Here is a 26,565-nt window from a genome sequence, read left to right on the forward strand (position 1 = left end):
GTCGCTCTGATCTTGCTCAACGCCCAGAGCAGGAGCCTCACAAAAAACAACCCTCACCAGCCCTATAAGCAAACCTAGATACTCACCGACGGGGAGACTCATACCACCCTTAATGAGACTACTCACACTGCCCCCACAGGAACTTGGTGGCCGGAGCTTCAATTCTGCTTTAGAGACATCAATCCTGCCTACAAGTCTACTGCCCCAGAGTCAGCCCGATGTTATGGTTTTTATGCTTGTCCCGGCCACAAAAAGAACAAGGACTGTGAGGGGGATACAATACTCCTTCTGTAAGTCATGGGCATGTGTCACATCCAATGATGGTGAATGGAAGTGGGGGATATCAAAACTGGACCTAGTCAAATTTGCCTTTGTAAATGGGGTACCCTGGGGACACAGAATTCTATTACCCACAGATACAGATAGAATCAAGGTCACTTTCACTGACAGTGGCAAAGAGGACACCACCAGGTGGATACAAGGCAAGGTGTGGGGACTTGTGTTTTATAAATATGGTGGACATTCTGGCTCAACCGTAGTAATCAGATTAAAAGTTGGGCCACCATCCAAAATGGTAGGTCCCAACAAAGCACTCAAGCCACTCTATGTAGAGCCACCTCTCCGACCTCGCACAACCCCGGTCCCTACCTGGCCTCACACAAAGGCTAGTATTAAAACTCCAGGACCATTAGGCACAGGCCCTCCCTTGGTGAAGCCCAGTCTCATGACCGGGTCCACAGACCCCCTCTGGAATTTGGTAAATGCTGAATTCCTAACATTGAACCACACCAACCCTAATATGACTACCTCCTGCTGGCTGTGCTATGATGTGAGGCCCCCATTCTATGAGGCAATAGGGCTAAATGTCACCTACAATGTCTCGACTAGTGAAAACCCCACTCAATGTTCCTGGGGAGACCGTAAGAGAGGTCTGACCATACAACAAGTGAGCAGCCAAGGAACCTGCTTAGGGAAGGTGCTGGCAGAAAAACAGGACCTATGCACTACTATAGATAACAATCCCACCTGGGGCGATGGTATTAAGTGGGCAATTCCAAAAGGCAATGGATGATGGGTATGCTCGCAGTCTGGGCTCACCCCTTGCCTATCAACTAATGTCTTTAACAGCTCTAAAGAATTCTGTGTCCTAGTGACTGTGCCGCCCTGCATCATCTATCATTCTGAGGAGAGCTTATATTCATACTGGGATACAGGAACAGGTGAGAGAAAAAAGAGAGAGCCTATATCTGCATTAACCATTGCTACTCTACTTAGCCTAGGAGTGGCTGGGGCAGGAACTGGCATAGCCTCCCTGGCTACTCAACATAAAGGGATGTCCTCGCTGCGCACGGCCATAGACGAGGATATAGAGAGGATAGAAGCCTCCATTAGTCACCTGGAAAAATCCCTTACCTCTCTGAGGTAGTGCTTCAGAACCTCAGAGAGGTAAGAAGAGGGCCTAGACTTATTGTTCCTCCAGCAGGGGGGACTATGTGCAGCCCTAGGGGAGGAATGTTGTTTTTATGCTAACCATTCAGGGGTAGTTAGGGATTCTATGGCTAAAGTGAGGGAAGGACTGGCAAAAAGGAAACGGGAAAGGGAAGCCCAAGAAAATTTGTTCGAAGCTTGGTTCAATAGGTCCCCCCTGGTTCACTACCTTGGTCTCTACCCTGGTGGGCCCTCTGGTCATACTACTGCTTATCTTAACCTTTGGTCCTTGTATTCTGAATAAGCTAGTGACCTTCGTGAAAGATCAAATTAGTACAGTCCAACTAATGGTCCTGAGACAGCAATATGAAAAGTTACCTAACCCTGAGAATGTTTACACTCGTCACCTAGAAGAGCATGATTCCTCATTATGAACAACTAAAGGGGGGAATGTTAGGGTACCTTTGAGGCTTGCAGCCCACTCAGCCTGAAACCGGCCATGGCTAACATGACCCAAGCCACCGCTTACTGGAACTAAGGGAGGTGGGACGGTTTCTGGGAACAGGGACTGTTTCTGGTTAATCTTGCTAAACGGTATGTGAGTCAACGAGTTAAAACACCTGGTGTTTATCAAGTTCCTGATAAGTAATCTTCAAGTAATCTTGCCCCACCACCAGGATGTAGGTGATATCAGAAATATGTGACCCCAGGGGCCATAAAAATTGCTGTGTGACCATGACTAATGTTTAAAAAATATAAAAGCAGCCTGAACTTTGCATTCGGGGTCCTCGTTGAAACCCGCTGCGTCGGGCGGATACGCGGACCCCAGCTGGCTGGAAATAAACCTCGCTTTGTGGCTTACATTATCATGAGTGTCTTTTGTTCCTCTGAGGGGTGGTCAACCTCGGACCCCAACAAAGCAACCAACATAGGCAATATTCATCTTGAGAAAGTCCAGGGGGAAAGATCAGGAGTTTGATTTTGGTCAAGTTAATTTTGGAATGTCTTTTTGACATCCTAGTAAAAACACTGAGTAAGCAACTAGATATAAAAGATACTGGGGCGGTGGAGGGAGGTCCAGGTAGGAGATATGGACATATTTTGAGAGGCCATTATGTATGTATAAGACATCATGCTTTGCCCAGTGGTGAAAGAAATGAGACAAACTGATTGTCTAACTAATTAGTGTGAAAAATATGTTTTAAATAAGTATTAAAAACTAACTGGATTGATTCATGCTTAAAGGATTTTTGTTAATTTTTTAAATGTTTTTTAAAAATACCTGGAAAAGCCAAAACAATTTAAAACTTTTTTGTTCCTGAAAGTAGAAATGAATAGCAAGCATTTTATTTCATTACAATAAGAACCACTAAATTTTCCCCAAACGTATCCTAGGTAATCGAGTTCCCAGCAAATAAATATGCATTAAGGTCCAGTTGGAAAACTTCTCAATGAAACAAGTCATCAGGAGAGAAAAGTAGATTCACTGTGAGTTGGGATTAGAAGGTAAAGAAGGATTTCCTATCTTGGCAATTGGAATAAGTGACCATTACTCAATTCACTGAATTTAAACACATTAGTCAAAGAACTGTTCTAACTGCAAGTCTTGACAGCATGAGGCAAGGCAGACACCCAGAAACACCCAGAGGAACGCCCAGGGACAGCTGCCCTGCCTGGCACTGGCAGTCTAATTCTGCTCAGCCTGCAAACAGCAAACTCAGGCAGAGTGGCAAGCAGAGCCTTATGCCTGGGGGCTGGGTTTCTCAGGGAGCTCCAGGAGCCACTTGCATTGGAACTACCTGAGGACCTTGTTAGAAATGCAGATTCTTGGCACTTTTACAGTTCAACTGAACTCCAATCCCTGGAGATGAAAGAACTGATCTACCAAGCATTCCAGTGATTGTTAAACATATTAAAGGCTGTGGAACATTGATCTAGTGACTATTTATTTTAGAATACATAGTACTCTATGTATTCTATGTATGGCTCAGTAGCATTTCTCATATTATGAGTGATCTACAAAGTGATCTACTTGGTTAACAGTTAATTAAGAAGTGGATTTTTCAGCTGGATGTGGATGGCTGAAATTCCAGCTACTCAAGAGGTAGAGATTGGGAGGATCACCATTCAAAGCCACTCCAGCGGAAAAAGTTAGTGAGGTTCCATCTCAACCAACAAGCTAAGCGTGGTAGTTCCAATCTGTAATCCCAGTTACATTGGAGGTGTAGGAAGGAGGATCATGGTCCAAGGGTGGCAAAAACAGGAGAACCTATCCAAAAATAACTAAAACAGAAAAGGACTGGGGAGCATGGCTCAGGTGGTACAGCACCTGCCTAGTAAATGTGAGGCCCTGAGTTCAAACTCCACTACTGCAAAAAAAAAGTGGATTTTTTAATGATCAAGGTTTCATGTTCTGAAACATTGACCTAGAAGGATGTTTTCTATTCCCTATAACAGTTTTGAAGACTCTACTTCTACCTGAGGTTAAAGAGGAAAGGAAATTAGGTGATGAATACCCAGGGCACACAATCTGTAAATAACAAAACTGCAGTATTCACCTTCACTTACATTCAACCATGTAAACATGGAGAGGTGCAGAGAAGCGACCTACAAAGCCAGTTACTCACCAGGATATGCCATGGACCTATACAGTTTTATAGGCTGATAGCTAAGATAACAAGACAGTGGGAAATACCTATTGGTGACACTAACACACTTCTTTTCAGAGACACGTGTACTCGTATAGGAACATGAATTTGCAGGCTGAGTGGGTAGATAGGAAAAAAGGCCCTTAACAAATGCAGGGAGAAATGGTGACAGGGTAGAGACTGGGCATTAAAGTGTATCAAAGCAGTCTTCCACATCATTGATAAGATGGTCTAACAGTGACTCACAGAAAGACTGTGGGTAAGCCAGGCTTGGCTTCAGGTCTGTTTCTGAGACATGGAAGTTGGCCTAAGCAAGTGACTTAAACCTCAAACTTTGCTCATCTGTAAAATGGGGGTGATAATAGCACCTTTCTCAAAGAGTTAGCATAAGGATTGAAAGAGAAAATACAGGGGAAGATGCTTCACACTCAGTAAATGCCACCTATCACAGTTAGCTCCTAGAACTTTCTGGAGCAGACTGGTAGGCAGTTGTGACAGCGTGTGGAGGACCAGGAAGGAGGTGTGGTGCTAATGTAACCCCATCATGGCCTTAACTTACTTTGTAATGTATTGTTCCCTAGGTAACAGACCTTCCCTTACCTCTTTGCTGCAGAGTTCTAAATTTCTTATACTTGAAATGTGGTAATTCTTAAAAATTCAAGTTCAACAGATAAGGACTGAGAATTCCTACAATGCTTATAAGCCAAGAGCTCCACAGAACCAAAAATATGAGTTTATGCAAGTGGTGGAGTGCTAGCTTAGCCAAAGTGAGGCCCTGAGTTCAATCTCCAACATGCACGCAATTATACTGAAAAGGACAAATGGAAAAAAATCAGCTGCTAAGCACAGGTGCAAAAGAACTATAGAGCAGATGCTTCATCATAAATCATGTAATTTAAGCTCAATAATGCCACTTTGGATATTTCCTCCTGAGCCTTTCAAATGAAATTTTATGTTCACATCTTAACCATAATTGAACCCAAGAGAACAACTGACTCCTAACTATCTCTTTAAAAATATATAATATATAATTATAATACATATAAAATATGTATAATTTATCTATATTTATAGATAGATAGATAGATATACAGAAACTCCATTCCACTTTCACCTCTTGGCCCATAGGAGTTCCCCATGTTGTACGTCGCTCCATCTGGGTCAAGGTGAGGATGTGCTGTTGCCCCGTTCACAGCGATGAATTTGCTCCAGTCCACCTGCAGGTTTAAGACCATTAGAGACTTTCAAATGGTATGTGCATAGATCTCTGTCTACATGCATAAATAGTAGGCACATGTCAACTATGTTAAAAAAAACAGATATGAAAAATACAATATAAGCCCTAGTTTTTTGTTTTGTGTTTTTGCTGGTACCAGGGTTTGAACTCTGGGCCTCAACCACTTGAGCCACTCCATCAGTCCTTTTTTGTGTTGAGTGTTTTTTGTTTTTGTTTTTGTTTTGGTGGTGGTACTGGGTTTGAACTCTGGGCCTCAGGCTTGAAAGGCAGGTACTCTACCACTTGAGACACTCTATCAGCCCCAAGCCCTAATTTATCTGTGAGAAATCAAATTTATTTTTTCCCATTGAAGAAAAAGAAACTGAGACTGAGAAACAAAAACAAACAATCAAAACAAAACCTATCACCACAACCACCAACAACAAACCTGAGTAGATTTGTCCAAGACCACAGGAAAGTTCAAAAGAAGGGTAATAACTAAAATTTTAACTTTGGTCTAAAATCGTATTTTTAACGGATCAAGGCAATAAATATGGTGTAGACAACCTCAGTGCAGTAGGTGCTATAGCCAGGAAGAACACGAGCAGTTCTGTTCCATTTCCCTTTACCTGGCCCTAAGGAGCAGGACTGAGGAAAACTTAGGGTTGTCTTTAAGGAAAACCAACCCCACAGTCCACTTTAATCAGGACAGAGGGCAAACATAGTTGGTCATGGGTGATTTTAGGCTCTAATTTCTTCTTCACATATCTGCTGTTCTAAAAAAGTATTTTTTTATTGTTGTGCTGGGGGTACAATTGGCATTTATAAAAGTTCTTACAATAAATCAAATATAGTTGAATTCACCCTTCCATCATTCCCCTTTCTCCACCCCCTCATTCCTGGAATAGTTTCAACAGGTCTCATTTTTCTACTTACATACATGTGTACACAGAATATGGTATACATGTGCACCATATTCACTCCCCCTACACCCTCTTCCACTGATACCATCCCCACAAGGGGACCTGGTCTGCCCTCTCCTATTCTCTGATTTTGTAAAAAAAAAAAAAAAAAAAAATTGACATTTTTGCTTGTTTAAGATAGCTATACACTAAAAAAAATTTTAAATAGAAAGAAATTTTAGGTTCTATTTTATTCATTTTCCAATGTATACATTACCTTTTCTGTTTTTTCCAGAGTTTCAATGTCCACCTTGTTCATAAAATTGGTCTCAGTGCTAATGTAGTAATCGCCCTTGTACTGCACATAGTTGACATTGGTGTTGTCAGTCATGACTGAAACCAACCATCAGAATTACATCAATACCAAATCTTCCTTAAGCACACACTCAGACAGAGAAAGCAGTTTCAACATTCTCGCACACACTCCACAAAATAGTTTTTTCCAAGATTCATATTTGGGTAAATTGTCATATATCAGAAACATTTAAGTAATTGTCACCATTACCAGTAAATTCTGTAAATGTAAAGGCTGCTTACCAGGCAGCTCAAACTTTGACCTGAAACGTTCAAAAATATTCTTGCATGGATCAGGAAGAGCCAGGGTGCCAAATTCTGAGATCACAATCCGATTGGCAGCACTGTTGTCTTTATATGTATCACTCTGTAAAAACTTGCTCTTGTATGTCACTGTGCCCTTCTCCATCCTGAACTGGTGAAGCAACGCCATCCCATCAAACCAGTGACTATACCTGCAAGCAGGAGGAAAGACTAGGAAAGCGTCCATCAGAAAGGAATGCATGGGGCTAAGTGAGAGACAGGGATAAGGTTGCACTTCAAATGCAGAGATAAGAAAATGACACAGGTCCCAACACCACCTGATTTGTCAGAGAACTTAAAAAGATCATACTTTGGAGTACACTAGGGAAAAGCAACTTACATTCTTCTGACCCTTAGCCTCTGTCAAAAAGTTCACATTCCAGAGGGCTGAAGAGAAAACCCTACAGTGGTGACTCCTAAGATAATTGTGATCTTAACCTAAAGCTAGGAGAACACCATGAGAAGATACAATAAGCAAACCAGGCACTTTCCAAATTAGAAGAGGTTCCCAGGCTTTTAGAAATAGTAATCTTCAACTGAAGGGTGTTGATTAATAGGGCCTTGGGGTAAGGGAGAGTAATAGAGGTGGTTGATACGATTAAAGTATGATATATTCATGGGTGAAATATCATGGTGAACCCCCTTTGAACAAGGAATATACAATTGAAAAATAAAAGACTGGTGTGGAAAACAGGTCCTGTTGGGGGCTGGATGCTAGAAGGAGGAAGAAGGGTGAAGGTGAGGGAAAAGGTCGATGTATGAAAACAGAGCAATGAAAGTTACTGGAATTATTTTTAAGTAAGGGTGAGGTGGTGAGGGACAATGATGGAGAGGATGACTCTAACCAAGATACATCGTATACATATATGGAAGCGTGACAATAAAAGCCCCCTGAATAACCAACATATGCTAAAAAAAAAAATGCCAAAAATAGGTATCTTCATATCTTACATGTATTAAAATTTCCATTTAATGTTTTCAAATTCATCACAATTATACTCTAGTAAACAGGATGACTGTCCTTCTTGCACAATCATTTTTGTCCTTTTAATTATACTAAAAATAAAATATTAAATGATGGAACACTGAAAAACTATAAGGAAAAAAATATGTCCTTGTTTTTTAAGAGAGTTTATTATATGGTCCTTTCTTTCACACGTTTGACGACTGCCTAATATTTTCAGTATGGATGAGCAAAGCTAATATTGTCTTAAAAGGCAATGGTTCCTGAAAGCAGGAACCAGAAGAGACATTTATTTCACCTATGTTCATAGTAACTTTATTCACAATAGTCAAAAGATAGAAACAATTCAAGTGTCCATCGTGGTTGGCTGGATAAACAAAATGTTTGCTTTGTAGAGGTTCAAGCACACCAGACCCCAAAAAATGTCACTTTAACATGCTGATGTTTTGAGTTAAAAGCACTAGAAAAACAGAGCTGCAAGAAGAGCTCTAGGAACGTTAGTTTTCTTTCCAAAAGCAAGAAATAAAACTTCTGTGAAAGTTCCTTACCCCGACCCCATACCAGAAGAAAGGAAGGAAGACATTCCTGTCCCTGGAGATGGGGAGTGGAGGCCAGGAAAAATCTGTACAAACCTTGTTAAACCCTTACTGGGAGGAGGAAAAAAAGAAAAGAATGATAGAGAATGAAATAATATTGAAATTCATCAGGACTGGTGGAGTGGCTCAAGTGGTAGAGCACCTGCCTAGCAAGTGTGAGGCCCTTAAGTTCAAACCCCTACACTGCCCAAAAAATAAATAAATAAATAAATAAATAAGAGTTCAAGGCCAGCCAGGACTGCATTATAAGACCCTAACAAAAAACAAAAACAAAAACAAAACAATCATTAGAGTAATGATTCTTTAAAAAAACAACTCATATCTGGGTAGGAACAAGACACAATGAAACGCAGTGACAACTGTTGAAAAATACCAGGTACGGAGGAAAAGATGAGGAGTAGCAGAGGGGATTTTATTGACTTACGCACAATATATTTACTCATAAAATAGCAAGACAAAACCCCACTGAACAATGAACACACACTAAAACAATGGAAGACAGGAATGTAAAACGGGTCATGTTAAGGGGAGGGTACTAGCAGGAGGGGGAGGGTAAGTGAAGACTGAAGATGGTAAAGGAGGGTGAATATGGTTGAAGTACTTTCAATACAGGTATGAATATGGAACAATGAAACCTGCTGAAGTCATTTTGAGAAGGGGAGTGGGAGAAGAGGGAGAATAACAGAGGGGATGGACCAAACTGGGGTACAATATATATATATGGAAATGTCACAGTGACCCCTCCTTGCAAAATTATCAGACTAATAAAAACTTTCAAAAAAAAAAAAAAAAACACACTAACCCTTACTTTCTCACTTTACCTCAATTAAATGCCCTGGTCCAGACATCTTATCACATTTTCACAATTTACTGCTGCTTCTAAAAATTGCTAAATAAAATTTTTATTCTCTTCTCCTATTAATCTTTCCAGTGGAGGAAGATTAAGTCTTGGGTCCAGCTGGAGACCTCAAGAGGTAGAGGAGAAATTTTGCTTCCTCAGCAACATATATTTTAATATTATTCAGCTTTAAAAAGAAAGGAAATCCTGTTATATATCACAACATAGATGAACCTTGAGGACATTCTGCTAAGTGAAATAAGCTAGTCATAAAAAGACAGTGTGACTGCACTTACATGAGGTTTGTTTTGTTGTGTTATGTTTTGGTTTTGGTATGGGGTTTGTTTTGAGACAGGGTGTCACCATGTTGCTCAGGCTGGCCTTGAACTTGCTATGTAGTCCAGGCTAGCCTTGAACTTGTGATCCTCCTACCTCTGACTCCCAAGTGCTCCAATTACTATTGTGCACCACCATGCTCAGCCACATGAGGTAATCAAATTCACAGAATGGGAAGAAGAATGGTTGTTAATGGGCTAAGGTTAATACGAAATAAGGAGTTGCTGTTTCGTTGGTATAGTTTCAATTTTGCAAGATGAAAAGGTTCTGAAAATCTGTTTCACAATAAAAGTATATATAATGCTACCAAACTGTACTTCTCCAGTAACTTACCCTCTCTTTTTCCACCTCCAAACCTCCCCTATCCCCTATCCTCCTCCTCTTCCCAGCCCCTCCTGCACTCTGGCATCTAAAGTAATTCCTTCAGGGTTCCTTGCAGCTGCTGGAGGGTGATGAGGAAAACATCATATACCTATTATTCGGTGAAGACAAGCTGTAACAGCCTCAGCAAATTAAAATATCTGGAATTAAGACATATGTGTCTTAAAAATAGTTGAGCATGCCACATGCCCTTGGTTCTTGGTCTGCTTCCAACAACAGCTAGAGAAGCATAGAAGGACCATGCCAGATTCCAGTCAGGTCCCCTGCAGGTGGTGTGGCTAACTGAAAGTAGAACAGTGGTTGCCAGAGGCTGGGGGAAGGGAAGAAGGAATTAGCGTTTAATGGGTACAGGATTTCAGTTCTGCAAGAGGAAATGAGTTCTGTGATGAAGGTAGTAATGATGACACAACAATATGGATCTACTCAATACTACTAAACTCTTCATCACAGTGAAGATGGTAAATTTTATTTTTTGTGTATCTTGCCACAATTTTTTAAAAACACAGTAATTCCTAGAATATCACCCAATCACTAAAAATAATGGTCATTCAGACTTTGTAGTAACATGAATAAAAAGGCTTATGAGAGTGAATTTTTAAGCAGATCAAAAAATTTTAGGGGCTGGCAGAGTGGCTCAGATGGTAGAGCACCTGCCTTGCATGTATGAGGCCCTGAGTTCAAACCCCAGTGCTTTTCTCTTTTTTTCTATAATTTATAACAAAAATTTTTTTCTAAATTTAAAAAATGTTAAAAATGAAGCATATCCCTTCCTTGCATAGGTGTTTGTCCATATCACCTCCTATCCTTCCTAACATACAAAGAAATGATATCCTAAAGATTTATTGGGTTTTTTTCCATTTATTTATATCTATTTATTTGGTGCTCTCTAGGTGCAGGCAACTGTTCTAATATTGCGGATACTGGGTAAATTAGAAAATGATCCTGCCCGCATAGAACTTACTTTCTAGTGGGGAACACCACTAACACACAAATAAGCAAGCAAAAATATGAGACAGTGATAGTGCTGTGTAGAGAATTAAGTTGGTAATGTAATGAATCCTAGTGTTTGGAGATTGGGAGATCAAAGAAGGCTCAAAGGAGATAAGATTTGAGCTGATATCTGAAGAACAAGAATCAGACCTGAGGAGATTAAGAGCTAATGATAAGATGCCAAGGAAAGTAAATGTGCCCAGGGCCAAGTATGGAGGTGCCTGCCTATAGTCTCAGCTATTCAGGAGGTAGAAATCAGAAAGATTAAGGTTCAAGGCCAGCCCTAGGGAAAAAGGTAGTGAGACCCCATCTCACCAACAAATTGGGCATGGTACATGTTTGTGATCCTAGCTATGTGTGAGGCACAGGTAGGGAGATCGAGGTCCAAGGCTGTCCCCTGGCAAAAATGTGAGACCATATCCAAAAAATAAAGCAAAAAAAAGACTATGGGTGTGGCTCAAGCACAAGGCCCTGAGTTCAAACCCCAGTACCACCAAAAAAGTTAAAATTAATTAAATAAAAAAGAAATTAAAACGTGCCCAGAATGAGGAACCAAAAGAGGCCATTGTGTCCAGGAACCACGGGGTGAGGGTGAGTGCCAGGAGGTGAAGACAGTGCTCTTCCTTCAGGAACTTGTGGTGAAACAGCTGGGCAGTCACACAGAGAGCTCCTGATACCTCTGTTCTGTTGGCATAAACCCATGGAGAGCTTCAAACTTACAAACTTCAGAGCAGAAAAGTCAAGACTTTTAAAAAATAATCAAGTCTCTCCTTTGTATAGAGGTGAGAAAAAAAATTAAGTCTCCTTTTTTTCCCCTCTAGGCTCTGGTTTTCCTATCTGTAATCCAAGGACTTGAATGGCCACCTCAGAAGGAAACAGATATTAACATGTATTCCACCAAATCAGCCCATGTCAAGAAATCCCAGTCATTCTCCAAAATCTAAGCTTACTTATCCTTCCCAAACTCGAACTTCCCAGGTCCAACTCGAAGCAGGTAGCCATTGAGCCACTCAGGAATGTGCCCTTGGACTCGGGCAGAGGTGATCTGGGGTGTCTCCTCCACTGTGCTCACAAGTGGCGCAATGCACGGCAGATTATGCCTCTGCCCCATGATTGCTTTTTCCTGGTGAGTATTTCCCATGTATCTCTTCAAAACTGAAAAGGAAGCCAAAGGCACAAAACAATGTTATCAGATCGCCTATAAACATGTCCATATCTCCACAAATGATAGATAAACTGGCACATTGCATGAAACGTGAGCCTACCACCAAGTGGTTCTCCATTTCTGAACCATAGCAAGTCTTGTATTTCTGCAGTATTAATCTGCCTCAGAATTAACTCAGGACTTTAATTACTATTATTATCATTTTCAAGTTGAACAATGCTGGTGTTTTTAGAAGAATAACTCCACATGCTAACGCTAATGTGCTAATAGCAGCTTCACTGTGAGAAGGAAACAATGACCGCCATTCAATATTATCACAATTACATTGAACCCAGTACTCTAGATACACCAGAAAGTGATCTCAAAGATTTCATGGTGATTTTGGTATATTTAATAAGGTGTTCAATTTAATCCTTGTATTTTAATGGCATGCACATGAAAGTACATAGCATTTTCTACAAGGATATTATAAATTAACTTATGCAATGAAATTACCTGAAGTCCAAAAGCTCCCAAAACTAAAAATCATTACTATATACCACAAGTTGAAATTTTTCTCTGTTGTCTCATATTTACTGAGTGTTCACAAGGCAATATTACCTAACGCAGAGGGATGGGAAAACATATAATTAAATGGGTACTTGAAGTACAATCCTTTATTTCATAAAAATTTAACAGTGAGGGCTTAGAGGCATGGCTTAAGTAGTAGAGCACATGCCTAGCAAGCACAAAGCCCTGAGTTCAAACCCCAGGACCGCAAAAAAATAAATAAAATAAAAAATTAATCTAGTCATAAGTCTAGATTAGTCATAAATCTAGATTTTAAAAATGAACTAACATAAACGGATTACTATTTCCTGGAAGAAGTGGTAGTTTCATTCTTCTGTCAAATTATTTTATAATATATTTGTGATCCAATTTCATTCAAAGCTTTCAGTTTGGAGCACGTGAGACCTTTTACTTTTCTACATGTAACAGTTTAGCCAAGCTCAGCTATGTCCTGACTCCCCAAATAAAATTCACTTTCACCAAACCTTCCCCAAACCTCTCCCTAAGAAAATTCTAGTTGGAGGTATAGCTCAATGGTTGAGTGCTTGCCTAGCATCCACAATGTTCTGGGTTTGATTCCCAACACTGGGAGAAAAAAGAAAAGCCAGAGCCAGGTGTGGTGGCTTACACCTGTAATCCTACCTACTCAGGAGGTGGAGATCTGAAGGATTTCTATTTGAAGCCAACTCAGGCAAAAAGTTCAAGACCCCCATCTCAAAAAAGCTGGAATGGTGCCTTGTGCCTGTCATCCCAGCTACACAGGAAGTATAAATAGGATTGCAGTCCAGGCCAGCCTGAGCATAAAAGTGAGACCCTGTCCAGAAACTAACCAAAGCAAAAAGGACTGGGGGGCATGGCTCAAGTGGTAGAATGCCTGCTTAGCAAGTGCAAGGCCCTGAGTTCAAACCCTAGCATTGCCAAGTACACGGAATATGAGTTTAAGGTTAGCCATCTCAAAGGAAAAAAAAAAAAGAAAATTCTATCTATTGTTCAAGGTCTATCTCAAATGTTTCTGCCTTTCTTGGTCACTTCCCAAAAACAACTCAACCTCTCTGAGCGATTTCTTCCTTCCTAATAATTATTTATTTTTTTTTTTTGCAGTACTGCAGTTTGAGTTCAGGGCCTCACACTTGTGAGGCAGGCACTCTACCACTTGAGCCACTCCACCAGTGTAAAGAAATAATAATTCTTTTCATGCCTAAGGCTATAAATAATAAATGACTTAGTTTAGAACACAATAAATACCCCAAAATGTTAATTATTATTTTTTATGCAGATCTTAAAGGCCAATCCATTAACAGCTTCTTTCTTTGAATTTTTTATTCTTTAGACAACTTGCTGAGGGATGAGAAGCATTAGACCCTTGGCATAAAGGAACTAGACGACTGGTTAAAAAAAAAAACAGATCATTGATTACGTTTTGTTTCTCCAACTCTGGTCTGAGGACTATTTGCAACAGAAATACAACCTGTGTTACTACCTGGCATTGTTGCTAAAAAATGAATTCCTGGACTCCACTCTAGAACAAAAAAATCAGAATCTCTGAGGCAAGGCAAGCAGGTATTCTTAGGCATAGTGGAATGGGGACCACACTGTTAGAGGTATTAAGAGGATGCTTTGGAAACACAGGGAAGGAAACCCTTAGGTAATTATCTTACTCTATTTTTTATTAACATATGCATATTTATCTTACTCTCTTTTTAGATTAAAATAAATTCCCCGAAGCTAGGGATTTTAGTCATCTTACTTACTGAGATAGAATTAAATCGAGCAGCCTGACTGGGCATCTGCCTGAGGAGTCACACATAGATTTTAAGCATTTACATTTTAGAAAATCTTCAGTGTCTATAGTTCTATACTGCACATTGTTGGCAGCCATATGTTCTTCAAACTTTCTTTAGTACTTGATATTGCTGTCAGCATCGCCTTCAACCCCTTTCTGTTCTTGGCTTCTGAGACATTGCACCACTCAAACTTTTCTGCCTCTCTCTGATTACCCTGCTTTATGCCAGCTTCATTACTTATTAGCTGACAAGGTTGGGCGAATTCCCTTAACCTCTCGTTTCTCAATCGTTTCTCAATGATAAAATGAGGATAAGAGAAGTTAATATTTCCTGTTTATATCTATCGCCATAATTAAATACAATGATACTTTCCAAATGTTAATTCCTTTTACTGGCTCTTTTCCCCTTATCACCACATAAATGTCCCTAAGGTATGACCTTGGACCTTTACTCTTTCATCTTGCCATTCACCTCTGGTAATCTCATCTAGTTTCTTAAATTCACCGGGTCCTTCTTGGTGGGGACTCTCAACATGTCAACATAGAATCCTTCATTTTCCCTTTTCCAAATCAACTAAATTGCCTGGCTTCAAGATCTCTGTGGCCCTTGAATTCATCTTCTGCAATGCCCCTCCTAGTCACTAAGTGATTAGGTTCTGCTGCCATACCCACACAGGGCCAGCAAGAGGGTACCAAGGAGACAACATCAGGTAGTCAGCATAAAATAACTAGGGCTCAAAAGTCTGGAAGGGTACTTGACAACAGCCTTTATTTTCACCATTTCCTCCCTCATCCTGTCCTCATTAGTATTGATGCCTCAACTTCTCTCTCCTATCTGTCACTTCCTTTCTACTGTCCTAATTCAAGACCTCACCTTTTAACTGGATATTAAAACAGCCTAATTAGAAGGAGAAACTAGATAGGGGGTCAAACTATCTTCTATACCGGAGTTTCCTAATTAGTGACACTTGCTTTCCTTGGCTCTTGGGATGGCCAGAGGCCCTAGGTCAATTTCCTTCAGCTCTAAGTAGGTCATCAGGGCTCCAGATCCCACCCAATTTAGCCCAATGCAAACTAAAAGCATTATATTCTACCTGTGCTATGATATGAAAAAAAGGTAGAGAAGCACAGTGACTAAATTAACTTTCCTAAGAATAAATCTGATTGCAAAACACATTCCTCCATAAAACCTTCACACACATTGTCTACCAAGTGCAGTCTAAAATGACTAAAAGACATTGTATACTCTCACCCCAGCCTTCCTGTCCAGTTCTGGCTCTCATGAACGCTTTTCACTAAGGCCTAACTGGACCACTCCCATTCTCTTCTCCTCATCACGATCATACTATTCTCTTTGCCTAGGCTATTTTCCATCTTCTTCAGATGAACTTCATGTATTGCCATGTTACCTGCTTCATAAGCACCGCATTCCCATTTCCTACAGCAAGAACTGATTCTTCTTGGTCTGAACTCCCACTGCAGCTGTTTATAGTTCTCTGTGGCCCTTATCTTATTCTGCCTCGTATGATAAAGATGCATATATTTTACAACATCTACTCCAAGTACAAGGTACTTACTAGCTGAGTACAAGGTCTAATTTTTGTCTCTCCTCTCCCTTTAGCACCTAACACATTGTCTTACATATTGCAAGTACTATATTACTGAATTAAATAATTTTGCAATTATAGTGCCTATCAGACTTCTGACAGTACTATATCAGTCAATTTCAAGAAATAAAATCATGAAATGGTACCTGTAATAGAAAGCTACAAAACAACAACAACAAAAAAAAATAGGTTTTTATGGTAGTTTCCCAGAATGCCATTAGAAGAACCAAACACATTAGAACATATGACAGTGATTTTTCAGTTTAGAAAAATCTGAATAGTGAATAACTTTCCTATTCCACATCCAAAAAACAAATTCCTAAATCCTGAATACTGCCCCTATGTTTCATAAAATGTGCCAATGTGAAAACTGTTTCCCTAACAATAGGCAAACAAATACTGACTTAAGTCTTCTTTCACTTCTGATTGGGCAGAATTGCTGCCCCTATCTGCTCCATGCAGAGGCAAAAGTTTCACAAGTTCTCAGAAAACTTCAGGAAACAGGCACAGAAGTCCAAGTGCAAAATGGTAGGAAGAGGAGGGCGAGGAAAAGGAAAGGGCAGGGGCAAATCCCCTACCTGGGAGCCGGTGCACTATCACGGAAAGAAAACCCACAGCAGTGGTAGAAACATTGCTGACAAAACGGAGAAAGATTCGAGAAAACATTTTAGAATTCAGTTCAGTAAACGGCAGATCCTGACTTCCAAATCCTCACATAACCGGCAGTTAGGTGTCAGTAAGCATTAAACATTCACAGAACTTCCTGGGTTGTCCCTGGCTCAGTGACACAAGAGGATGGGGAGAGGAGGAAAGGGGCGGAGCTTCAAAACACCAGTAATCTCTTTAACTCTTATTTCTAGTCAAGCATCAAACAATCTATAAATAATCTTTAGTTTTCAAATAATAAAATTAGACCACTAATAGTGGACTTCCTTCCTAAACTTTGCTTTCTCTACTCTGTCATATCAAATTAAGTCATTTGATCTGGATTCATGGGGGGAAAATTCATTGTGCCACTCCTCTACTCTGAAAGATTCAGAATAAAATACAAATTTAGATTGCCAATAAAGGATTCCTTATCAGGCAACAGCTTAACTTTTATCCCTTGCCTTTGTATTATTTCATCCTTCCTTATCTATTAATTTTGCAAACATTTTCTGACAATATAGTATAAGACTCTGTGAAGGTATACCTTTAAAAAACATACAACCATATATGATTTTATTATTTCAACATTTTCTGAGAACTAATGTATCACACACTGTGCTAAATACCAGGAATGGAGATTTGGTCCCTACTTTCCAGCAATTTAGATGAATTTTTTTGTGAATTCTCAACAATTCATGAGATGCCTTTGCTCTTCTGTACCTTTAAACATACTTTCTCTGCCTGAAATATCTTCTTTCCTTCTCTGAAATCCAATTCAAAATCTTCCTCTGAGCCCCTTACCAAAAGCCTTCTAGTAACTCCCACAGCACTGCCAACAAGATGCTTTTAACATTTACGAATCACATTTTCCTAGCAAAGCCTTAAGTTTATTTCAAGAAAGGATTAGTAAAAAGCATCAGAAAGCAGTCTATTGAACTATGCCATAGTTCAGAGTATGATGCACAAAGATGCTTCAATATTCTGTTTTGTTAGTTGTCAGTAAAAATAATTTATAAACTTGTAAATTTTTTCTGAGAGGATAAAAAAGTGACATTACAACTAAAAAATTAAAAGGCAACAGTATTCCCTGCAACAGGATATTGTGAGATTATTCTTGTTTATGTGGATGGAACCTAAGTCATCAAAACATGATTTTAAAAAATTAATTAGGCTTTCAGGCACTTTTATACTAGAAGGTGATTGTTCTGAATAGTAAGTACATTGTAACTTAAAAATCAGTTCCTAAATGTTAATTATACCAAATCAAATGATTGAATCAATTTTTGACCCTGCAAAGGGAAGAATCAGATATGAAACAATGTTGATACCATTAGGATATTACAAGTGTACTGTGAAATCCAGTTTGAAATAATCTGTCTTATTTTTCATACTAGTAATAAATTCTGTCAGGCATGATGATTCATACCTATAATTCCAGCACTCAGAAGGATAAGGCAGGAGAATTTGAATGCCAGGCCAGCCTGGGCTCAAAAAAACTAATAAATGCTTAGACAAAATAACTCAAGAACACTTCTTAATGATAAACAGTCAATAGAGTCATCTTTGTATTTCAAACATTTAAAAACTTGGTTTTTTTTCAAGCAAAATGACTCAGAACTTTTACTAATTCCATTTCTAATAATTGCTTTGTTGACTTCTAGCCAATCCTGACCCATCAGTGTATATTTCTACCCACCCAATAATTTTTCCACTTAACCAATTTTTAAAGTAAATATTACTTTACTTTTCTCAATCTTTCTCATATTGGTACAGATATAGTGTGATATTTATGACTTAAAATAGTCATTTGATGCTGGGCACCTGTGGCTCACATCTGTAACCCCAGCTACTTGGAAGGTTGAGACGTGGAAGATCACAGTCCCAGGCAAGCCCCAGGGTTCATAAGACCCCCATCTCCAAAATAACCAGAGCAAAAAACGGACTGGAGGTCTCAAGCGGTAGAGTACCTGCTTCACAAGCATGAAGTTGTGAGTTCAAACCCCAGTCCTATAAAAATAAATGTAAAAGTCATTTGATGAACTGAGATTTTTTTTTTTAGTTCAAAGGCAGCAAACATGCTGTTTCTCTTTAAAATACCAATTCTCTGTGGTACTATTTGCAAATGTACCCAAATTTGTGATTGCTCATTTTGGGAAAAAAAAACTACATGTGAAAGACTGATTATCAGGCTGAAGGCATGACTCGAGTGGTAGAGCACCTGCCTAGCAACACAAGACCCTGAAATTCAAACCCCAGTACCACAAAAAAAGACTGAATGATCTGTATAATTTGGTTAATATAGTTATCCCATGCAGTTATATAGCATATAGATCATTTTGAATAAAATCAAAGCAGTACTTTACTTGTATCAAAGGATTTTTTTCTAGACCAAATTCATTTTCAAATTTTAACAGCACTGAAGTGACTTGCCAAAGTCATCTTGTTTAAGTAGAGCTCCTTACTTCTGTATCACTAATCTCTAACCCATACTACACTGCTGCTAAGGCTTCTAAACAGAACTCATTAACTGCACACACTGACATGATTGATATGTTGAAAGCCACTAATGGGTGAAGGGCAGTGGGGAGAAATGGCCCCAACAATGTACGCACATATGAATAAATAAAAATAAATAAATAAAAAAGAAAGCCACTAATACAGCCAGGTGTGGTGATGCACAACTGTAATCCTAGCACTTGAGAAGGTGATGCAGATGTATCCTGAGTTCAAGGATGACCAGACCCTAACTCAAAAAAAGAAAAGCTAGACTTGATATGGTGGTATGTGTCTGTCCTTCCAGCTGTGCAGGAGATGTTAAGTAGGAGGACCCTGGTCTGGGCCAGCCTGGGCAAAAGCAAGACCCTTCTCAAAAATAACCAGAGCAAAAGGACTGGCTGTATGGCTCAAATGATAGAACGCCTGCCTAGCCAGCATGATGCACTGAGTTTAACCCCAGGACAGGCAAAAAAAAAAGCCTCATACAAGGTTCTAGTTAGTAATTTTTAATTTTTACTTTACCACTTGTACCACAGTAATTTTAAACCAAGTTTTATTAGTCACATATAATAGTAAAAATAACCAAATGCTAATATTAAATAGCAATAGCACAGTTATACTTTATTACATATGAGGAGCCAGATTAATTACTTTTAACATTTTAATGTTCTTTTATAATACTGACCAAGAAACACTTTTAAACTATATCCAACACTATCTGTTATTTAAACAAAATATTCTAAAAGAAAAAATTACAATATCAAACTGAGTCCTCTTTTAGAAGTTAAAGAAAAGCTATGAAGCTTAAGGGAAAGAGAAAGAAATGATTTAAAATTTTTAAATTTTTATAAAATGTGCCAAATATTTGACACAAAAAAAAAGTTAAATACTTCATATTAGTGTCCATATAAAGCATCTTTTAAAGCTAGATAATATTCAAGGTATTACCCCTTCTTAGTTTAAGATACACATTTACTTTAACAACTAGAGAGCTTTCAGAGCAGAAAGGTCATTCTTTCATTACAACAATAATAGGTTTAAATTCTCAGCTTATTTTAAGTATACATTTTAACTCTGCAGTGTGTTTGCAATCACTGTAAATCTCTGTCTCAGGAACTCTCTTTTTTGTATTAGGAAGTTTTCAATAGTGTTGGCTTCTCTAAAGAGTCCATCTATCTCTTCAACGTAAGATGCGTCAACTGCTGCTCTCTCACTAATGGGGAAAAAAGCATTACATTAAATAAGTAGTTATAAAGTCTAAATATAGCCTCATGGCAATTTTTCTTTATTATATTTTTAGCTATTTCATTTAAATGGCCTTGTACATGACAGTACTTCATTAATTTACTAATACTCTTCAGGAGAAAGTTAAATTAATCCCACAATTATTTTTTAGCCACTCAAAAATCTCCTGACAGCAGAAAGTGTATCTTATGCATTACAGTGTTAATATTAAATTGTGTAAGTTATGTTTACAGCCATATAAATCATACTTGTATAATGGCTGTTTGGTACTTTTTTTAAAACTCTTTATGATACATTATAATCTCAGGACAATAAAATATTTAAATTCAGCCTTCAATTGTATACCAATAAAATAAAAACACATGAAATTAGTATTTGTCTTTACTATTACCTCTATTATTATCATTATGCTCATCAAATAATACTTTACTCAAAGAGGTATTTATATAAAATTAAAAATGTAATATCTAATTAGAGACCAAGATATATCCAGTTTGGTGTTAGCTCTGGCAACACCAAAACAAACAATGTTTAATGGAAAAGTTGGGTTATTCCCTGAAAACAATCAAATAATCTATTACAAACAATTGAGATAGGCTGGTAGCCTGGCTCTATCTCTAGTAGTAGAACACCTGCCTAGCAAGTGCAAGGCCCTGAGTTCAACCCTCATTACTACAAAACAAAAATTGAGATAGATTACTCGATAGATTTTTCGGCCATGGAATTAAAATTCCCATTACAGAGCTTCCAGAAGAAAACTATTTCCAACCCAAGAGAATCTAAGTACTTGCCTTAAGATCTTTGCATATGTAGACAACATTAGATTAATTTCCTTGCTCATGTCTGTTTAAAGAAAAAAAATCACTAAGTTACAAAATGTAACAAACCTTCTGCATGATATAAACAATATCTAGAAATAAAAACATTTTATACATCACCACTTAAATCTTTCTCCAGGGATTCATCTTTATAAAATAGTCCAGAACATTCAGAGAAAGATGAATCTGGTTTTCCAAGAGAGGACATCTCTGGATGATCTTGCATTTGAGATTGAGACTAACGAAAGTAAAGAAAATAGGCATATGGTCAATGAAAAGATCTTTAAGACACATGCATTCTGGGTATTAAGAAAGAAAATCCAGGGTTGGTAGAGTGGCTCAAGTGGTAAGAGCACCTGCCTTGCAAGCATGAGGCCCTGAGTTCAAACCCCAGTGTTGAAAAAAAAAAAAAAGAAAGAAAAGAAAGCAAATCTAAAGCGGGAAGTAAAAATAGGAGCACTGTTGTCCAGGCTAACGTGGGCAAAAAGCAAGACCCTATTTCAAAATTAACCAGAGCAAAATGGGCTGGAGGTATAGCTCAAGCCATACAGCACCTACTTAGCAAGCACTAGGCCCTGAGTTCAAACCCTAGTAATGAAGAAAACAGAGAAAAGCAAATCCAATGTTTTTCAGGAAAAAAGCAAACATTCTAGAAGTTACATACTATTCATTTAAAATTTTATTAACAAGGAAACTTTTAGATCCAAGAAGCACCTTGCTCAACATACTAAATTTTATTTTGGTTTTAAATTATATTTTGAAAATGGTTTTAATCCCCTGATTGTTCTTGTATCTTGAACTAGTGGATATTTTCAGAGTAATACAGCAATTCTAATTTGGACAACAGTCAAATAAAATGCTTGCAAAATTTTGAAATATCATCTTCAAGGAAGCAAATAATATCCCCAATGGAACAGATTAATTGGTGGGGGCAGTACTGAAAAGACTAGATACAATGTTTTTCTTTTAAAATATCAATAACTGCAAGTACCTAGGTATTTTATTTATCCTAGTAAAATAATTATGTAAAGTTGTATATATCATAAAGGCATGGACTCACTTCTGTTACATTTCTAGATCACAAACCACCAAAAAGAAATTTCCCAATAGTTTCAAGGAGAGGTATACTTAGTGAAAAAGCAACTGCAATCAACATAGTTCCTTCTGGGACAATCCTAGCTCTGGGACTATAAAAACATTAAACTTCACTTATCAATATCACTTTCTTAAAGGAAGAAATTTGAGAAATAAGTAAAATAGATAAAAGATTAAGATTCCAGAGGCATAAAGCTTACCTCCAATTCTCTTGGTCTCTTGGAGTTTCTAGAATCAGGTTTTACAAGGTGATTTGCCATCATAATCTGGAGGCACAAACTGTAAGATTTAGAGCAATGCCAAATTTAGATACAAACTCCATGCTATAGGTCCCCCGGATTCTTTTCCATCTCCTACCACTGCTATTAATTTAGGTTCTCATGATCTGTCACTTATCTCAATTTAATTTCTACCTTCTCTGAATTCATCTTCCAAAACTTTGATTATTGCATTTCCTTCACTCAAAAAATTTTCAGGGAGCTGGCAGAATGGCTCAAGTAGAGTGCCTGCCTAGCAAGCATGAAGCAAGGAGTTCATCCTTGGTAGTACTACCAGGAAAAAAAAAAAAAAACTTTCAGGTAAGGTTAAGTTCAAATTCCATAATAAGGCACCCAAGGTCCTCCATCATCTGGGGCCGACCTACCACTTCCACCATTCTCAACTATTCCTCAATATGCACTCAGCGAAACTAATTTCTTTAGCATTTTTCAAGACGGGCTCATTTAAGATTTAAATATCTCATAAAATCTTAATATTAAAATAGATTTTATAGTTTATCTCAGTCTCATTTTTGTTACAAATGAGTTAATAAGGAAACAGGAACAGAAATGGCTAACCAAGTTTGATCAAGACTGGGGCTTAAGTGGTACAGTACCTGCCTAGGAAGCTCCGGGCTGAACTGAAACCCCAGTACTGCCAAAGAAAAAAGAGGGAAAGAAACAAGATCTCCTCAGTCTTCTATTATGAGACTGTTTCCCCTGTCCTACCTTCCCTTAATGGAGCACCAAACTGCTTTCCCATAAATTCTGAAAGTTTTTTTCTAGGAGTCTCTTAACCTTAAGTTTAAACTTAAACAGGGTTGGAGCCTAAAAGGAGTCTATACATCTTAGAGATGAGAAGCCTTGTTTACCCTCAAATTAACAATGTACATAATGTTTTTTAAGGACTATGCTGGAGCTAGGGTTTGGGGCCCAAGCCCAAGAGGTAGAACCTACCAAGTGAGAAGCCCTGAGTTAAAACCCCCGCATCACCAAAACAAACAAACAAACAAACAAAAAACCCTACTGAGTTCTATAACCGCAATGAATCTGATTGGTCTTATACAATATCCATATATATGACAGCAAAAGCAAAAACCAAAATGTATTAAAGGAATTTCGTTTAGTAAATTAGACACAGTGCGTCCACATCCCACCCATGCCCGGCCTCTGGCGTTGGAAAGCGTTCCAAGTAAGCCATCAGGCAAGAAAACACTCCTCTAACTCTTTTTTTTTTTTTTTTTTTGCAGTACCCAGGCTGAACTCAGGGCCTTAACCTTGAGCCACTCCACCAGCCCTTTTTTTGTGTGTCTTAGGTTATTTTCGAGATAGGCTCTCTGGAACTATTCTCCCAAGCTGGCTTCGAACCTCAATCCTTGTGATCCCTCCTCCTGAGCAGCTAGGATTACAGATGTGCCACCAGCGCCCACTTCCTCCCCCCTTTTTAATTTTCCTTTACCCACCTCTTGTTTCTCCAAGTAAGCCAAGGTGAAGCTGAACTAAACAAACGCTTCTTTGATTAGGCCGTTCTGCCTTTGTAAAGAATGAATTCATTGTCCTGTCACCACTGGCCACCGCAGCCTGACCCAGGCGTGGTGAACAGGCTGGTCCTCACCCCACGCTCACCTGTCCCTGCAGGTGACCTGGGCTGTGCACGCTCGGGCGCTGGTGACTAGGTGGTCACGGAGAACCTCTCTCCGCCCTCTGCAACTATTTTCTTAACTCCTTCTGGAAGCTACTCTGGCTCCTCAGCCCATTTCGCCTCTCACCCCTTATGGCATCACCTCTTCTTCCCTCGCCCACCAATGAAGACCCTGAAGAGTCGCCCCCAAACGGTCTCACTGCCTTCCTTCACACGCTCCCAACTCCTACATGCTCATCCCTTCCTTCCCACCCAAGACCAGTCCGCTAAGCGCCGTCCAGACCTTCCTCGTCAGCAGAAGCGCGGGAACGAGGACGGCGAGTGCGCAGACTCCGGGGGAGGTGGTGCAGGCGGACGCCTCCCAGCAGGCAGCGCGCGCATCACGTGACGGGGCTGCTGCGCAGACTCCGTGGGAAGGCCTCGTGTGCTGTTACCGGAAGGACTTGGAATCTTCGCGAAACAGAGCTTTTTCCCTTCCGGTGTGTGAAGAAGCCGCCAGGCTGAAGCTACGAGGGGTAACTAGGGAAGGGCAACCAAAGGAAGCCCCGATCGTGGCCCAGTGGAGTGGAATCTCAGCAGACGGGCACGGTAAATAATACACCCACCGGTTTTCAAGAAAAGGCTGCGCCGGTGGCGTAAGGTGTGTTTGCAGAAGGGTTTACACCTGCGCTCCCCTGGCTGGAAAGCGTGGTTTCTACATCTGTAGCCTCCACGCGTGCCCCTTTTTGCCCTCCGTGCAGACTATCGGAATCACGCCTTTTTAAACAAACAAAAATTCCTTTACGGATGAGTCGGTGGGTTTAGGTCACCTCATTCGAATGGCTTTCAGAAAGGCATTTGTGGTGGGCATGACGCCATCTGCTGTGGCTTCGCCTTCCCCGGCGGCTTCGCGGGTGACGCGGTCAACAGGTGCACAGCCTCACACCTGAGCGGACCGCAACACATACCTTATTTCTTGTCCTTTGCTTATTTAATGTTGTCATCAAGACTCGGAAGTGGCTGGGGAGGTAGCTCCTTGGTGGTGAAAGACTCCCTCTCCAGCACTGGGGGGTGGGGGTGAGTATTGATTTGCTAATATTGTGAAATACAAGCCACTTATTAAATGCTAGATAAATGATTTGATGAAGTTGTTAACAATCTTCAAAGGGACCCAGTTACTAAAGATGGATAGTCTGTTCAAATTTTAGTAAAATGAAAATTTAATAAAATGAAGGAAAAGCTAATAAATTTTTCATAAAGTTAGATGTATTTACTTTAAAGGACTGTTCTCTTTTACAACACTGTTCCCTTTTTTTTTTTTTTTGGTATCAACTTTCATAAAATAAAAATGTAAAGATTTATTTTTTTCTGATATTCTAATGGCCTTACTTGGTGAAATAAAAAGTTGTCCACTCCATGCCTCGCCCTCTCTCCCTTCATCCCCTTCCCCCTCTTCCTCTTTTCTGGCAAGGTCTTGTTAGATTGCACATACCAGCTTGGAACTTACAATCCTCAGACTTTCCTCTTCATTATTGTCATTATCACTGCTATTTTTAATGGCCCATTAAATCCAAAAGTCTGGGAGATACCTAGTTCCTCTCCCAGTCTTCACATTGTATTATATCTAAACAGGTGGTTATCCATCTCATTCTTAACATATTTCCAAGAAAACAATTATTCCAGTTAATACATAAATACTTTCATCAGATTAAAAGAATACCATGACATTTTGCTTAATTTTTTAAATTTTGTCTTCATTTTATAAGTTAAATGCGTAAGAGTGAGAGGATGTGAAGGGTTATGATTTTACAGTGTTTTAAAGTCTTCAAAGTGCTGTCATCTTGATCTCATTTAACCTTCAAAAACAACTCTGAAGTATAGTACACAGGACACTGAAATACTGGGTTGCTCTGTATCAAGGGCGGGCAGGAAATGTCCCAGAAAAGAAAGACACTATTGTGCATTAGAGCTGGAGAAAACTCATTGGCAATGGGTCATTTAAATTGAGAACTTCTTTAGTACTCTGCTTCTGATTTTTTGACCCTACTTTAGTCTTTCATGTTAATTGGCACAACTGGACACTTCAGTTGGAGGATGAAAACTTGCTGTCCAAATTCAATCACATATGTATTCTTAGCGTGTTCTTAAAAATGCTGGGGTTTTTTTTCTCTTCTGGTAAGCCACCACACCAAGCACCTCAAGTGATCTTGCCACAGACTTCCTTTATATTCACTGCATGGACATGATGTTTGTATTACTTTAGGAAATGAAAACCCTACTCTGTTTAAAAAAATAAAAACCTTAAAAACTAACTTGTACATAGCA

General features: G+C 39.2%; 1 protein-coding gene and 1 non-coding gene across 4 annotated transcripts in view; both read right to left on the reverse strand.

Moving 5' to 3' along the window:
* Positions 1-16,837, reverse strand: part of Bco2 (beta-carotene oxygenase 2) — a 36,002-nt gene extending 19,165 nt beyond the window's left edge. Inside the window, exons 1-5 of the mRNA XM_020184119.2 lie at positions 16,639-16,837; positions 11,907-12,111; positions 6,792-7,003; positions 6,472-6,587; positions 5,191-5,293 (exon numbers count right to left, since the gene is read on the reverse strand). Coding sequence (XP_020039708.1) covers positions 5,191-5,293; positions 6,472-6,587; positions 6,792-7,003; positions 11,907-12,111; positions 16,639-16,726 — 724 coding nt within the window. The 5' untranslated portion in view covers positions 16,727-16,837. The remainder of the gene's footprint in view (positions 1-5,190; positions 5,294-6,471; positions 6,588-6,791; positions 7,004-11,906; positions 12,112-16,638) is intronic.
* Positions 16,838-20,999: 4,162 nt separating this feature from the next.
* LOC109699443 (uncharacterized) lies at positions 21,000-24,796 on the reverse strand. Of its 3 annotated transcripts, XR_012442570.1 has the most exons (5): positions 24,083-24,796; positions 23,237-23,274; positions 22,563-22,641; positions 21,388-21,505; positions 21,000-21,292 (listed from the first exon to the last, which is right to left on the reverse strand). It is a non-coding gene; the product is annotated as an uncharacterized protein (transcript). The 3 variants fall into 3 exon arrangements; XR_012442571.1 differs by lacking the exon at positions 23,237-23,274 and having other exon boundaries at positions 24,545-24,793; XR_012442569.1 differs by lacking the exon at positions 23,237-23,274 and having other exon boundaries at positions 24,083-24,792.
* Positions 24,797-26,565: the final 1,769 nt, after the last annotated feature.

Source organism: Castor canadensis, chromosome 2 (genome assembly GCF_047511655.1).
Source record: "Castor canadensis chromosome 2, mCasCan1.hap1v2, whole genome shotgun sequence".
Classification (NCBI taxonomy): domain Eukaryota; kingdom Metazoa; phylum Chordata; class Mammalia; order Rodentia; family Castoridae; genus Castor; species Castor canadensis.